The sequence below is a fragment of the Bombyx mandarina genome, chromosome A1 (genome assembly GCF_030267445.1).
Source record: "Bombyx mandarina strain Sakado chromosome A1, ASM3026744v2".
Classification (NCBI taxonomy): Eukaryota; Metazoa; Arthropoda; class Insecta; order Lepidoptera; family Bombycidae; genus Bombyx; species Bombyx mandarina.
Genome location: NC_143234.1, coordinates 20,174,791 through 20,188,380, shown reverse-complemented (window position 1 = coordinate 20,188,380; position 13,590 = coordinate 20,174,791). Strand labels below are relative to the sequence as shown.

General features: G+C 45.6%; 1 protein-coding gene across 1 annotated transcript in view; it reads left to right on the top strand.

Moving 5' to 3' along the window:
• The first annotated feature begins 9,735 nt into the window (after window positions 1–9,735).
• Window positions 9,736–13,590, top strand: part of LOC149499622 (uncharacterized) — a 40,773-nt gene continuing 36,918 nt past the window's right edge. The window contains 1 exon segment of the mRNA XM_089739821.1: window positions 9,736–10,018. Within this exon segment, the coding sequence (XP_089595947.1) occupies window positions 9,736–10,018 (283 nt within the window).

Here is a 13,590-nt window from a genome sequence, read left to right as displayed (position 1 = left end):
AAAATCATCCGACGAGCTACCGCCCGATTAGCCTCCTCATGTCTTTAGGCAAACTGTATGAGCGTCTGCTCTACAAACGCCTCAGAGACTTCGTCTCATCCAAGGGCATTCTCATCGATGAACAATTCGGATTCCGTACAAATCACTCATGCGTTCAACAGGTGCACCGCCTCACGGAGCACATTCTTGTGGGGCTTAATCGACCAAAACCGTTATACACGGGAGCTCTCTTCTTCGACGTCGCAAAAGCGTTCGACAAAGTCTGGCACAACGGTTTGATTTTCAAACTATTCAACATGGGCGTGCCGGATAGTCTCGTGCTCATCATACGGGACTTCTTGTCGAACCGCTCTTTTCGATATCGAGTCGAGGGAACTCGCTCCTCCCCACGACCTCTCACAGCTGGAGTCCCGCAAGGCTCTGTCCTCTCACCCCTCCTATTTAGCTTATTCGTTAACGATATTCCCCGGTCGCCGCCGACCCATTTAGCTTTATTCGCCGACGACACGACTGTTTACTATTCCAGTAGAAACAAGTCCCTAATCGCGAAGAAGCTTCAGAGCGCAGCCCTAGGACAGTGGTTCCGAAAATGGCGCATAGACATCAACCCAGCGAAAAGTACTGCGGTGTTATTTCAGACGGGAAGCTCCACACGGATTTCCTCCCGTATTAGGAGGAGGAATCTCACACCCTCGATTACTCTCTTTAGTCAATCCATACCCTGGGCCAGGAAGGTCAAGTACCTGGGCCTTACCCTGGATGCATTGATGACATTCCGCCCGCATATAAAATCAGTCCGTGACCGTGCCGCGTTTATTCTCGGTAGACTCTACCCCATGATCTGTAAGCGGAGTAAAATGTCCCTTCGGAACAAGGTGACACTTTACAAAACTTGCATAAGGCCCGTCATGACTTACGCGAGTGTGGTGTTCGCTCACGCGGCCCGCACACACATAGACACCCTCCAATCTCTACAATCCCGCTTTTGCAGGTTAGCCGTCAGAGCTCCGTGGTTCGTGAGGAACGTTGACCTACACGATGACCTGGGCCTCGAATCTATCCAGAAATACATGAAGTCAGCGTCGGAACGGTACTTCGATAAGGCTATGCGTCATGATAATTGCCTTATCGTAGCCGCCGCTGACTACTCCCCGAATCCTGATCATGCAGGAGCCAGTCACCGTCGACGCCCTAGACACGTCCTTACGGATCCCTCAGATCCAATAACGTTTGCACTAGACGCCTTCAGCTCTAGGAGCAGGCTTAGGGACCTCGGTAACCGTACTCGTCGAACTCGACAAAGAGTTCGCCGTGCAACCTAACCCATGAATCAGCTCGCTGAGTTTCTCGCCGGATCTTCTCAGCGGGTCGCGATTCCGATCCGGTAGTAGATTCATTCGCGAAGCAGCTACTCTTGAGTTGTTAGGTCTCCTTCGGAGGCGCTCGGGTAGCTGTTAGCAAATCCCACCCCTCCTGGCTGAGCCTTTGCTCGCCCACCTGTCCTGGTGAAACTGGAAAGGCCTCCGGGCCACCAGTAATCCTTCAATCATATAAAAAAAAAAAAAAAAAAAAACTCGTAATTGACTGCAAAAGCTCACAGACCACATAATTTCAAGTGCAGAGCTCATTAATAACTTAACGCCGATACCACCTTCTACCCTGAGACATGAAATATATATATATACATTGCTTAGATGGATGGACGAGCTCACAGCCCACCTGGTGTTAAGTGGTTTCTGGAGTCGATAGACATCTACGACGTAAATGCGCCACCCGCCTTGAGATATCAGTTCTAAGATCTTAAGTATAGTTACAACGGCTGCCCCACCCTTCAAATCGAATGGCATTACTGCTTCACGGCAGAAATAGGCAGGGTGGTGGTACCTACCCGCGCGAACTCACAAGAGGTCCTACCACCGGTAATTACGCAAATTATAATTTTGCGGGTTTGATTTTTATTATACGATGTTATTCCTTCACCGTGGAAGTCAGTCGTGAACATTTGTTGAGTACGTATTTCGTTAGAAAAACTGGTACCCGCCTAGGCGCCTGCGGGACTCGAACACCGGTGCATCGTTAGATACGAATGCACCGGACGTCTTCAAAATTGTCTTATAATTCAAATCAAAATTATGTACCTATTCGAACGAACTCAATGTACTCACTTCTTAGTCTGTATCGCTACACTACTACTCTCCACAAGCCTCGTTTGAAGAAGGACATGTCATAGCGCTCTGGAAGCACCGTGGAGGGGAGCTCATTCCATAGCCGGATGGTACATGGCAAAAAAGACCTCTGGAAACGCACTTAAACCCTAAGATCCATGAAACTCTCTAGTACTCCAGTTCCTACTATCTCACCGATACTATCGATTGTAGAATGAAATTATGTCTCGTTTGAAGCAGTAGCTAGGATAGGAGCGGCACTAAATCTAGTATCGCGACGCATTCAGACATTACAACTCCCTGTCATGTGTGTCGTGAAATTATCAAATATGATGTTCCTATTTTGACTGACAGATTTTTACAGTTACATTCTCTTACTGGTTTTAAATGAAAAGTTATTATTTACGAAATTCTAGAATGCTAAAGTAACATGAAAGGTAATGCAAAGAATAAATAAAACAATAAGCTGACTATATTTAGTAAAACCTGGTGGTAGGACCTCTTGTCAGTTCGCGCGGGTAGGTACCACCGCCCTGCCTATTTCTGCCGTGAAGCAGTAATGCGTTTCGGTTTGAAGGGTGGGGCAGCCGTTGTAACTTTACTGAGATCTTAGAACTTATATCTCAAGGTGGGTGGCGCATTTACGTTGTAGATGTCCATGGGCTCCAGTAACCACTTAACACCAGGTGGGCTGTGAGCTCGTCCACCCATCTAAGCTATAAAAAAAAAACCTAATTTAAATTGTTAACATGAAAAGAGGACTGACTCGTTGGTGCAATAGTTAGCGCCTCTGGCTATTGCGCCGAGGGTCGTGGGTTCGATTTCTACATTGAGCCCCGGTCACCGTTCAGAAGGGCTCGGCGAGTAAATTAAACCACAGACACAGCCCACTAAGTTTCTCGCCGGATCTTCTCAGTGGGTCGCGTTTAAGATCCGGTGGTAGATTTGGCGAAGCACTGCTCTTGCTAGGGTTAGTGTTAGCAATGTCGTCAGGTTTGAGGCCTGTGAGCTCACCTACTAGCTTGGTCAATCTAGATTAACCCCTGGAGTTACTAAAATAGATAGAAGAAAACAAAAAACACATTGGGCAAATGTGTACTGAATAGGTTTGTTTGCTCTTTGTCTGGGTGTTTATTATTAAGGTAAACAAGTGGAATTGCATCTCTGAGGTCCATTTTCGGTAAACACACAACAAATGATTACAAAATGTTAACTGTGCAACAACGTTATATAGATTGTTGATGTATAATTTAATAAATGTATCTAAAAAACATTATTATGTAAAAAAATGTTAAAAAAAAACTAATAAACACGCTTTACAGAAAAACCAACTAAAAAATAGAAAATAAATTAATTGTAAAAAAAAACGTGGGGTGAATGGTGTCAATAGCTATAAATATTTTATTGGCAGATATTGTTTTATTTTTGAAACTATTATTAATTTTTCATTTTTTTAGTTTGAGAGCATTTACGTATCATAAATTTTTCATTAAATGTGTACATACATACATTATTTACATACATTACATTCTAGCAAATACAACAGTTTCCTATTTGCTAAGCGAAAAAAAAGAGGCGCTCAAATGAATTTATTGTAAATGACGAGTCTAACTGTTTATCTATATATTAATACGTGAAGCAAAAACTTTGTATCCCTTTTAACGAAAATTGCGCGGACGGAGGAGTATGAAATTTTCCACACTTATAGATAATATAGAGAAGAAGTGCACAATGCTAATTTTTTTTTTCAATAATGCGTAAAAGATACATTAAATCAATAAAGAAAACATTACACACACTACATACCATGCATTTGACGCACACACGCATGCATACTATTTATTGTCAAACTTTTGTTCTTGACGTCTGTTGTCAAATTGAGAATAGATTAAATATTGTTTGTCTTTATTCATATTTTTTATAGTGTAGTCTTGACGAAATTTGTGATTATAGAATTATAAAATACAATCATAATAGTGTACAAACTTACAATTCTAATTAAGTATAGTCGAATTTCGACTACTGCGGGACCTCTAGTAATATTAAATTGTCATCGGTCCATCATAAGTTTGCCAAATTTCGAGTTAATCCCACGATTTGACAAAATCATTTTCAAGCATTCCGTTACATACTAACCTACATATGAAGGTAATAAAAGCGTATTAAAAACCTTTCATCATCATCTTAGGCCTTACAGCCCAGGGTGGGCCTTAGCCTTAGCTCGACGAGCGAATTAACCCATAGACACAGCCCACTGAGTTTCTCGCCGGATCTTCTCAGTGGCTCGCGATTCCGATCCGGTGGTAAATTCTGCGAAGCACTGCTCTTGCTAGGGTCATTGTGAGCAACACTCTGGTTTGAGCCCCGTGAGCTCACCTACACACGTTAGGGTGAAGTTGAAATAGCCTCTCAAGGCTATCAGCATTCAGCATAGGTAGGAAAAAAAAAGTTACTCGTTTAGTTTGCGTGGCCAAGTAAAAAGGCTAAAACCCACTGGTCCAGACTTAACATACACTTTAGCAAGAAAGCTCGAAATTACAATTTGTTTCGGTACAAGTTTTAATAAATTACTATTTTATGTTACTATAGGTACTTTCTCATCGGAGTTCGTTAATTAGATCGGGAGTCCTTTGAACAAACCCATCAATCAAATTCCTACTCGCACTTAGTAGATTACCAATTACTTTTGCTAGTTATTAATTAAAAAGCCCATATTTTCTTGAAGCGAGTAGTCGGCGTTGCAACGTATTAAATAGTACTAGTACTCCTGGTAGTCGTTATTCGTCTATAGTTGATTAAAATTATAAGTTTGTACACTATTATTATTCTATTGTCAAAGACTATTATATTTCTATAATTACAGATTTCGCCAAGACTACACTTTAGATAAATATTAATAAAGACAAATAATATTATTTAATCTATTCTCAATTTGACCACAGACTATAAGCAATAAGAAAAGTTAGACAATAAAAAAATAGCATGCATACGTGTGTGTGCGTCAAATACATGGTGTAGTGTGTGTAATGTTTTTATTTATTGACTTTATGTATTTTCTATGCATAATTTAAAAAAATCTGCACTTCTTCTCTATATTGTCTATAAGTTTTTTTTTTTTATTGCTTAGAATGCTTAGATGGATGGACGAGCTCGCAGTCCACCTGGTGTTAAATGGTTACTGGAGCCCATAGACATGTACAACGTAAATGCGCCACCCACCTCGAGATATAAGTTCTAAGGTCTCAGTATAGTTACAACGGCTACCCCATTCTTCGAACCGAAACGCATTACTGCTTCACGGCGGAAATAATTGTGGGAATTTTCGTAAATAAGTCAATTTTGGTAAAAAGGGGTACAAAGTTTTTGCTTCGCGTATTAATATATAGATAGCTGATTTTATTTAAAGCAAATACTATACTTTTCTATTTTAGTATAATATTAATTCACTTAAAAATCATATTTTTATTTATTACTCAGACTTTTTTTTTATTACTTTTATAACGTGACCATCCTTGAAAGTTGAGGTTTAAATCTTAAATTTTCAGTACAACGGATGTACCGCCTTTCAAACCAAACATCTAACTGCTTTGTAACAAAACCGGGCCGGGTGTTGGTACCTACCGGTGCGGCTTCACAAGACACAAGGCTTAGGATTTGAACTTATAGCAAGAATGAGCTTACATGCCAGTTGAATTAGGCATCCAATCACACTAAAAACTATTTAGTTTTATCATAAACGAGCTAAAATTGAAAGCGCCTGAATGTCTTTTACGGGCAATAGTCAATCCCATATACTGAAAAATTGCTAATAAAACTCTCGAAAGTGACTGATGACAAGTGAAAGTTGACTTATAAAACAGAGAAAACTCTTTTATAAATAACTAGCAGCCCGCTCGGCTCTTTAACAAAATTTCAACGATATTTAATGGGTTTATTTTTTTTTTTAATAAAAGAACACTTATTGCGGCACAACTATAATAGTTAGACATGTCTTGCTGTCGCGACACTTTTTGTAAATATTAATGTGTTCTACAAAGTCGTAGTACATTAGTTTATTCTATAATCAATAGTTTTCGCAGGGCATGCGATGTAAATAATACTTTAGGTAATTTTTTTACATCTTGGGTTACATTATTGGAGTTTTACTAAGGATCTCTTATTTTTTCAAAAAAGATTATAACCTATATCACTCGGGAATACTGTAGCTTCTAAACAGTGAAATATTTTTTCAAATCGGTTCAGTAGTTTCGGAGCCTATTCAATACAAACAAACAAACAAATCTTTCCTCTTTATAACATTAGTATAGATATAGATAATAAATAAATAATTGTGAACAAATCACGCGCGGTCATCCAGGCCCAATTTAGGATTCTCTGTATTATGAGTACATGGGTAAATACATAATATAGATAATGAGCACCCAAGCAAGGAGCAAACAATTCTGTTCATCACCCAATGTTTGCCCGACGTGGGAATCGAACCCACGACCCTCAGCGCCTCAGTCAGGGCCGCTAATTATTGCACCACCAAGACAGTCCTCTTTTAATGTTAATACTATTTAATTACTGGTGGTAGGACCTCTTGTGAGTCCGCACGGGTAGGTACCACCATCCTGTCTATTTCTGCCGTGAAGCAGTAATGCGTTTCGGTTTGAAGGGCGGGGCAGCCATTGTAACTAACTATACTGAGACCTTAGAACTTATATCTCAAGGTGGGTGGCGGAATTTACGCTGTAGATGTGGGCTCCAGTAACCACTTACCACCAGAAGGTCTGTGAGCTCGTCCACCCATCTAAGCAATAAAATCATTTTTTCTTACACTATTTTTAATTGAAATTTATTAAAATGTATTTTCTATTTTCGAGTTGGATTTTCTATAAAAGCGTTTTTTTTTAACCTATTATTTATTGTGGAAATCGGTTAAAAAACTTTTAACCTCGCTACCATTAATTGTCTCGTCTATTTCTATACATTTCTCCGGGAGGTTGAAACCTTTCGTATTCTTCAAAGGATAATTATGAAGCTTTAATGTAGTAGCACGTCGAGGAAACGGCGGCGGCATTGTAACAGCTTGGATCTGCGCCAGTACTCCGAAGACCACCGCAAAAACCGATAGAAAACTGAATTTATCATTGTCTTCTCGGCCTTTGTCGGTTTCCATTCAAAGTTTTGTAATGGGATTTTTACTTACGTGTTTCTTTTAATATTCCATTCCATTACTGCCGCGACATTTACCATACGCGAAGGCGACTCTAGTGGATAAGACTTTAAGTTTTGGAATGAAGTTTCTTATGGGACGATGCGGAGGGGTACCCTAACCGGGAAAAATGTCCGTAACGTAAGATTTTTATTAATAATGCACACAGTGTACGATTTAACTTTGTAATAACGTACAAAACATAACATATTTTTTTATCATTCATTGACCACGGTCTCAGAGCGTTCGTTTGCGCAATACACTAATGCCCGTATCTTTAGACGTTTCGTAAAATAGTCCTCCACTCTTAACTCATCCGATGATGCTCGAGAATTGGAGGGATCGAAACTTACTCAAGTTTGGTATTTTTAGTCGACCATTACAATATTCCTCAACTGTCCTCGAGTGAGGTAATAATGATGAAAATTTGATCAAGCTAGCATCAAACCCATAGAGTTCTGTAGTCTATGGTCATTGTTTAATGTCAAAGTCAAGCTGCCGCTGTCTGTTTGACACTAGATGAACTTGTTTGATGTTTTGGTTGCTGAGTTATTCGTAAATATGTGTGCGTGCGGTAAATCAGAAAGTGTATTATTTATTTTCTAACCTATTATTATTTTAGATTTCGGATCCGGCTTTGTATTTTTATTCGCCGCTTTTGTGTGATTTTGGTTGCATCGTGTTGTTGAAGTGCTTTTCCACAACCACCAGTTTATTATTAAATAAATAAAACTTATAATCGCATTGACTTTATTTATCAGGTAGTAAGCAAAATATGTCTCTTATGTAGGTAAATAAAATAAAGAGTTTCAAATGTCTAACCTCGATCTATTTACTTTATTAATAAATATTATCAAACCTAAATTATCAAAATATGCGGGAATCATGCACAGATCCAGGCCATTGCACAACAATATCATATATTTCCATTTGCGGTCCACATACCTACTATTTGGACATTGATAGAAAACCAGCCTTGAGGAACGTTCAAGGTACGTCGCGACGTACCTTGACTTGACAGTTCGCTTACTTCACTCCGGTTAGGAAAAATTTCCAAGGACGTTTGAGTGGAGTTTATTTTTACGACTAATCATACCGAAACGCGCGTTGGAGGTTGAGTCGAGTCAAGTTAAGCTCGTGTAAATGACTAAAGATACGGGTGTAACTCTTATGCAAACAACCGTGAATGAAGTGCACCACAATAAGTTCGCACATTACCGAATGACCATGAGTTGTTGCGAAACTTCAGTTTTATTTTCTTTATACCTCGAATAGAACTTGAAATTAATATTTTTATAATAAGGAACTTCGTTCCTATCTGGTGTCCCACGACACCACACACCTTTTTTTGAAGTGAATCTTCTTTATCGAGGTAGGGAGGAAAAAACGTATGTAACGTTTTTCGGTTACGCGTCATCTTAATTTCTTCCGTTACGCGCCATGTTTTTTTTTGTAGGCAGACGAACATACGACCCACCTGATGGTGAGTGGTTACCGTCGCCCATGGACTTCAGCAATGCCAGGGGCAGAGCCAAGTCGCTGCCTACCGCTTAATACTCTCCACAAGCCTCTTTTAAAGAAGGACATGTCATAGCAATCAGGAAACACCGTGGAGGGGAGCTCATTCCATCGCCGGATGGTACGTGGCAAAAAAGACCTCTGGAAACGCACTGTCGATGAACGCAGCGGTTCCAGATGATATGGATGAACTCTGCTCCGATGGCGGGAGGTGTGTTTATTTTATTTCCTTTTAGTTTGTTATCTACAGATGTCGCTGCACGTAAATTCAACAATTTCTGAATCGCGGTGACGAGATATTACACATTTGATAGACGTTCTCGTATTTCTCTTGCTAAATCATTTCAGTTCCGATTGCATCGCCGTTCGGTCCGGACGCGTTTTTGCAAATTATTGTCGCTGCCGTCGCGAACGTGAGTCTCGAGTTGTCCAACATTGTCGTTGTCGCACCGATCGCGGCATTGTTGTGCATTCTTGACGCGCTGTCGCTGGCGTCGCGACCTTGAGTTGTAGAAACAGTTTGTACTTGAGTTGTGCATTCGAAACGCCAACTTCACTATCATTTCACTCATCCATTCATTTATTAAATTTAATTATCTTATTCGGCGTGCAAAACAGTCTTTTTAAAGACTAAAACCCCGCTGCGATCACCGCTTGTTGTGGCACTCACAACCCAGTGGGGTCCCCACCTTCCCAACTTCCACCCCAATCCCCAGCCGACTGCCGTTTTTCACGGCAAAGGCACTCCCCCCCCTTGTTGCTGGTAAAGCGCAGGGGGTGAACTCCTACTCAGGGGACTCGCCTTTCGGCGAGTTGCTTTAAGTCCCGGGGACGCCCCCCCTGGGCAAAACTACGATGGAAGAAGATGAAAACCCCGCGTTGTTCGCGAAATTCGTTCGAGAGTACTGCCCGGACATTATGTCGAAGTTTAGGGCGTACAAAGCTAGCCTAGTAGCCGCGACTATCCCCGACTCACCGATGTCGCCCCCCACCCCCGCGCCCGCGTCGATCGCGTCATGCGCGGCATCGAGCTCCGGCTCCGACTCCGAGTCGGAAATGGAGTTCGAGTCGGCCGCCAGCCCCGAACCCGGACCCTCGGATGGGTTCAAAACCGTCACGCGCGGCAAAAAACGCGCCCGTGCCGTGGAACCGTCCACGGCGCCAAAACAGCCTAAGGCCGCGAACGCGTCGCGTCCTAAAGTCGTGGTCACACCCGACTCCCCTCGCCGCGCAACTCCGTCGCCGAAACCCGCGCCCGTCAACAAAATCGTCGCGCCCCCGCCCGTAATCCTACGTGAAAAATCCGCGTGGAACCGGGTATCCCAGGCCCTTACGGCCAACAAAATCAACTACTCCCAAGCGCGTAATCTCGCGCACGGGATTCAAATAAAGGTCGCAACGCCGGGCGACCATAGGGCCCTCACTTCGTACCTCCGAAAGGAGAGCATAGGATACCACACCTATGCACTCCAGGAGGACCGCGAGCTCCGCGTAGTAATACGCGGAGTACCAAAAGAGCTCGACGTCGAGCTAATCAAGGAAGACCTAATCAGGCAAACTTACCCAATCATAAGTGTGCACCGTATGCACAGCGGGCGCGATAAATTCGCGTATAACATGGTTCTCGTCGCGTTGGAACCAACCGCCGAAGGCAAACGAATTGCCTCAAGCCTCCGCACCGTTTGCGGGTTATCAGGGGTCACCGTCGAGGCCCCACACAAAAAAGGCACTCCCGGTCAGTGCCATAGGTGCCAACTGTATGGCCACTCCGCGCGCAACTGCCACGCGCGTCCGCGGTGCGTAAAGTGCCTCGGTGACCACGCGACAGCCGACTGTTCGCGGGTCAAAGAGACCGCGACCGAACCGCCGAGCTGTGTGCTCTGCCAGAAGCAGGGCCACACAGCCAACTACCGCGGATGCCCCAAGGCCCCGCGGAAGCGTCTGGCCAACGCGCCATCTAAATCCGTCGGCCCAAAGACGTCGGCGCCCCGCGCGCCGAAACCTGCCTTCGTGCCGGCACCGGTGCCCACCGTCTCCGCGTGGGCAAAACCGCTGCCGCTCACGTTGGCAGGGAAACCACCGGCACCCCAGCCCCTGCTCGCGCCGCGCCCCGCCCTCGCGCCCGGTCCCGCGCCTCGCCCCGGCCCCGCGCGGCCTGCCGTAAACGATTTTTCAATCGTGCGGGATTATATCGCCGCGATAAATATAGATCGCATGCGCTCGTTCGCCGACGCCATGCGCAGGGCGGTCACGGCCGATGACCGCCTATACGCGACGTTCGACCATATGGACGTCATCGAGTCCGTCCAGCGTACGCTGGCTTGATTACCGGTAATCAATGGCCAACAACGGTAGGGTTAAACCGCGTTCCTTAAAGTTAGCATTTTATAATGCTAACGGACTCGCGCGTCAGCGCGACCAAGTATATGAGTTTCTCCGTGACAATCTCATCGACATCCTTCTGGTGCAGGAGACCTTCCTAAAGCCCTCGCGTCGCGACCCCAAAGTCGCGAATTACGTCATGGTTAGGAATGACAGACTCTCCACCCGCAAGGGCGGGACTGTCATTTACTATAGGAGGGCCCTGCACTGCGTCCCTCTCGATACTCCCTCGCTCCTACATATCGAGGCGTCAGTGTGCCGCATCGCGCTGACGGGACACCAGCCGATCGTCATCGCATCCGTCTATCTCCCCCCTGACAAACCCCTCCTGAGCAGTGACCTCGAGACACTGCTCGGTATGGGGGACGCGGTCATCCTGGCAGGCGATTTAAATTGCCACCACACTAGGTGGAACTGCCATCGCACGAATGTGAACGGTAGGCGTCTCGACGCGTTCATAGACGACCTCACATTCGAAATATTCAACCCCCCGACCCCCACGTGCTATCCGTACAACGCCGCGCGTCGTCCGAGCACAATAGATCTGGCACTGCTGAGGAACGTAACTCTGCGCTTACGCTCCATCGAGGCAATGTCAGAACTCGACTCAGACCACCGACCTGTCGTCATGCAGCTCGGTCGCCCACTCAACCGCGAACCAGATACGAGGACCATGGTGGATTGGAAGAAGCTGGGCACGTGCTTAGCTGACACCGCTCCACCAATCCTCCCTTGCGGCCTGGATTCAACTCCATCCCCCGAGGATACCGTCGAATCCATAAACATCTTCACTGATCACGTCTCGACGGCGATCATAAGATCCTCGAAACAAGTCGATGTGGAGGACTGCTTCCACCGCATCAGACTTTCCCCCGATCTTAGGGACCTCGTTAGAATCAGAAACGCGGCAATCCGGGCCTACGATCGATATCCCACGGACTCAAACCGGACTCGGATGCGTCGCTTACAGCGGGAGGTCAAATCCCGCTTAAGCGACGCCCGAAACGAAAACTGGGATAGTTATTTAGAAGAACTCGCGCCCACTCACCAAGCATACTGGCGACTAGCTAGGACCCTCAAGTCCGAAACTATCGTCACTATGCCGCCTCTCGTACGCCCCTCAGGCCAATCACCGGCTTACGATGACGATGACAAGGCAGAGTTGCTGGCCGATGCACTGCAAGAACAGTGCACCACCAGCACTCAACACGCGGACCCCGAACACACCGAGTTCGTCGACAGGGAGGTCGAGCGCAGAGCTTCCCTGCCGCCCTCGGACGTGTTACCCCCCATTACCACTTCCGAGGTCAAGGAGGCGATCGAAAGCCTACAACCACGGAAAGCTCCCGGCTCCGACGGCATCCGCAACCGCGCGCTAAAACTGTTACCAGCCCAACTGATAACGATGTTGGCCACGATATTAAATGCTGCTATGACGAACTGCATCTTTCCCGCGGCGTGGAAAGAAGCGGACGTTATCGGCATACACAAGCCGGGCAAACCGAATAACGAAACCGCGAGTTACCGCCCCATCAGTCTCCTCCCGGCGATAGGCAAATTATACGAACGGCTCCTTCGTAAACGCCTCTGGGATTTCGTATCCGCGAATAAAATTCTTATAGACGAGCAGTTTGGATTCCGCGCCAGACACTCGTGCGTCCATCAAGTGCACCGCCTCACGGAGCACATCTTACTAGGGCTGAACAGGCGGAAACCCATTCCGACAGGAGCCCTCTTCTTCGATATAGCGAAGGCGTTCGACAAAGTCTGGCACAACGGTTTGATATACAAACTGTATAACATGGGAGTGCCAGACAGACTCGTGCTCATCATACGAGACTACTTGTCGAACCGTTCGTTCCGATATCGAGTCGAGGGAACGCGTTCCCGGCCCCGTCACGTCACAGCCGGAGTCCCGCAAGGCTCCGCCCTCTCCCCGTTACTATTCAGTTTGTATATCAACGATATACCTCGGTCTCCGGAGACCCATCTGGCGCTCTTCGCCGATGACACCGCCATCTACTACTCGTGTAGGAAGAAGGCGTTGCTTCATCGACGACTTCAGACCGCAGCTACCACCATGGGACAGTGGTTCCGGAAGTGGCGCATCGACATCAACCCCACGAAAAGCACAGCGGTGCTCTTCAAAAGGGGTCGCCCTCCGAACACCACGCTGAGCATCCCTCTCCCGACTAGGCGCGTCAACACCCCCCCCCCGCCGTTCGCCCAATCACGATGTTCGACCAGCCCATACCGTGGGCCCCGAAGGTCAAGTACTTAGGCGTCACCCTCGACAGTAGGATGACATTCCGCCCCCACATTAAGACG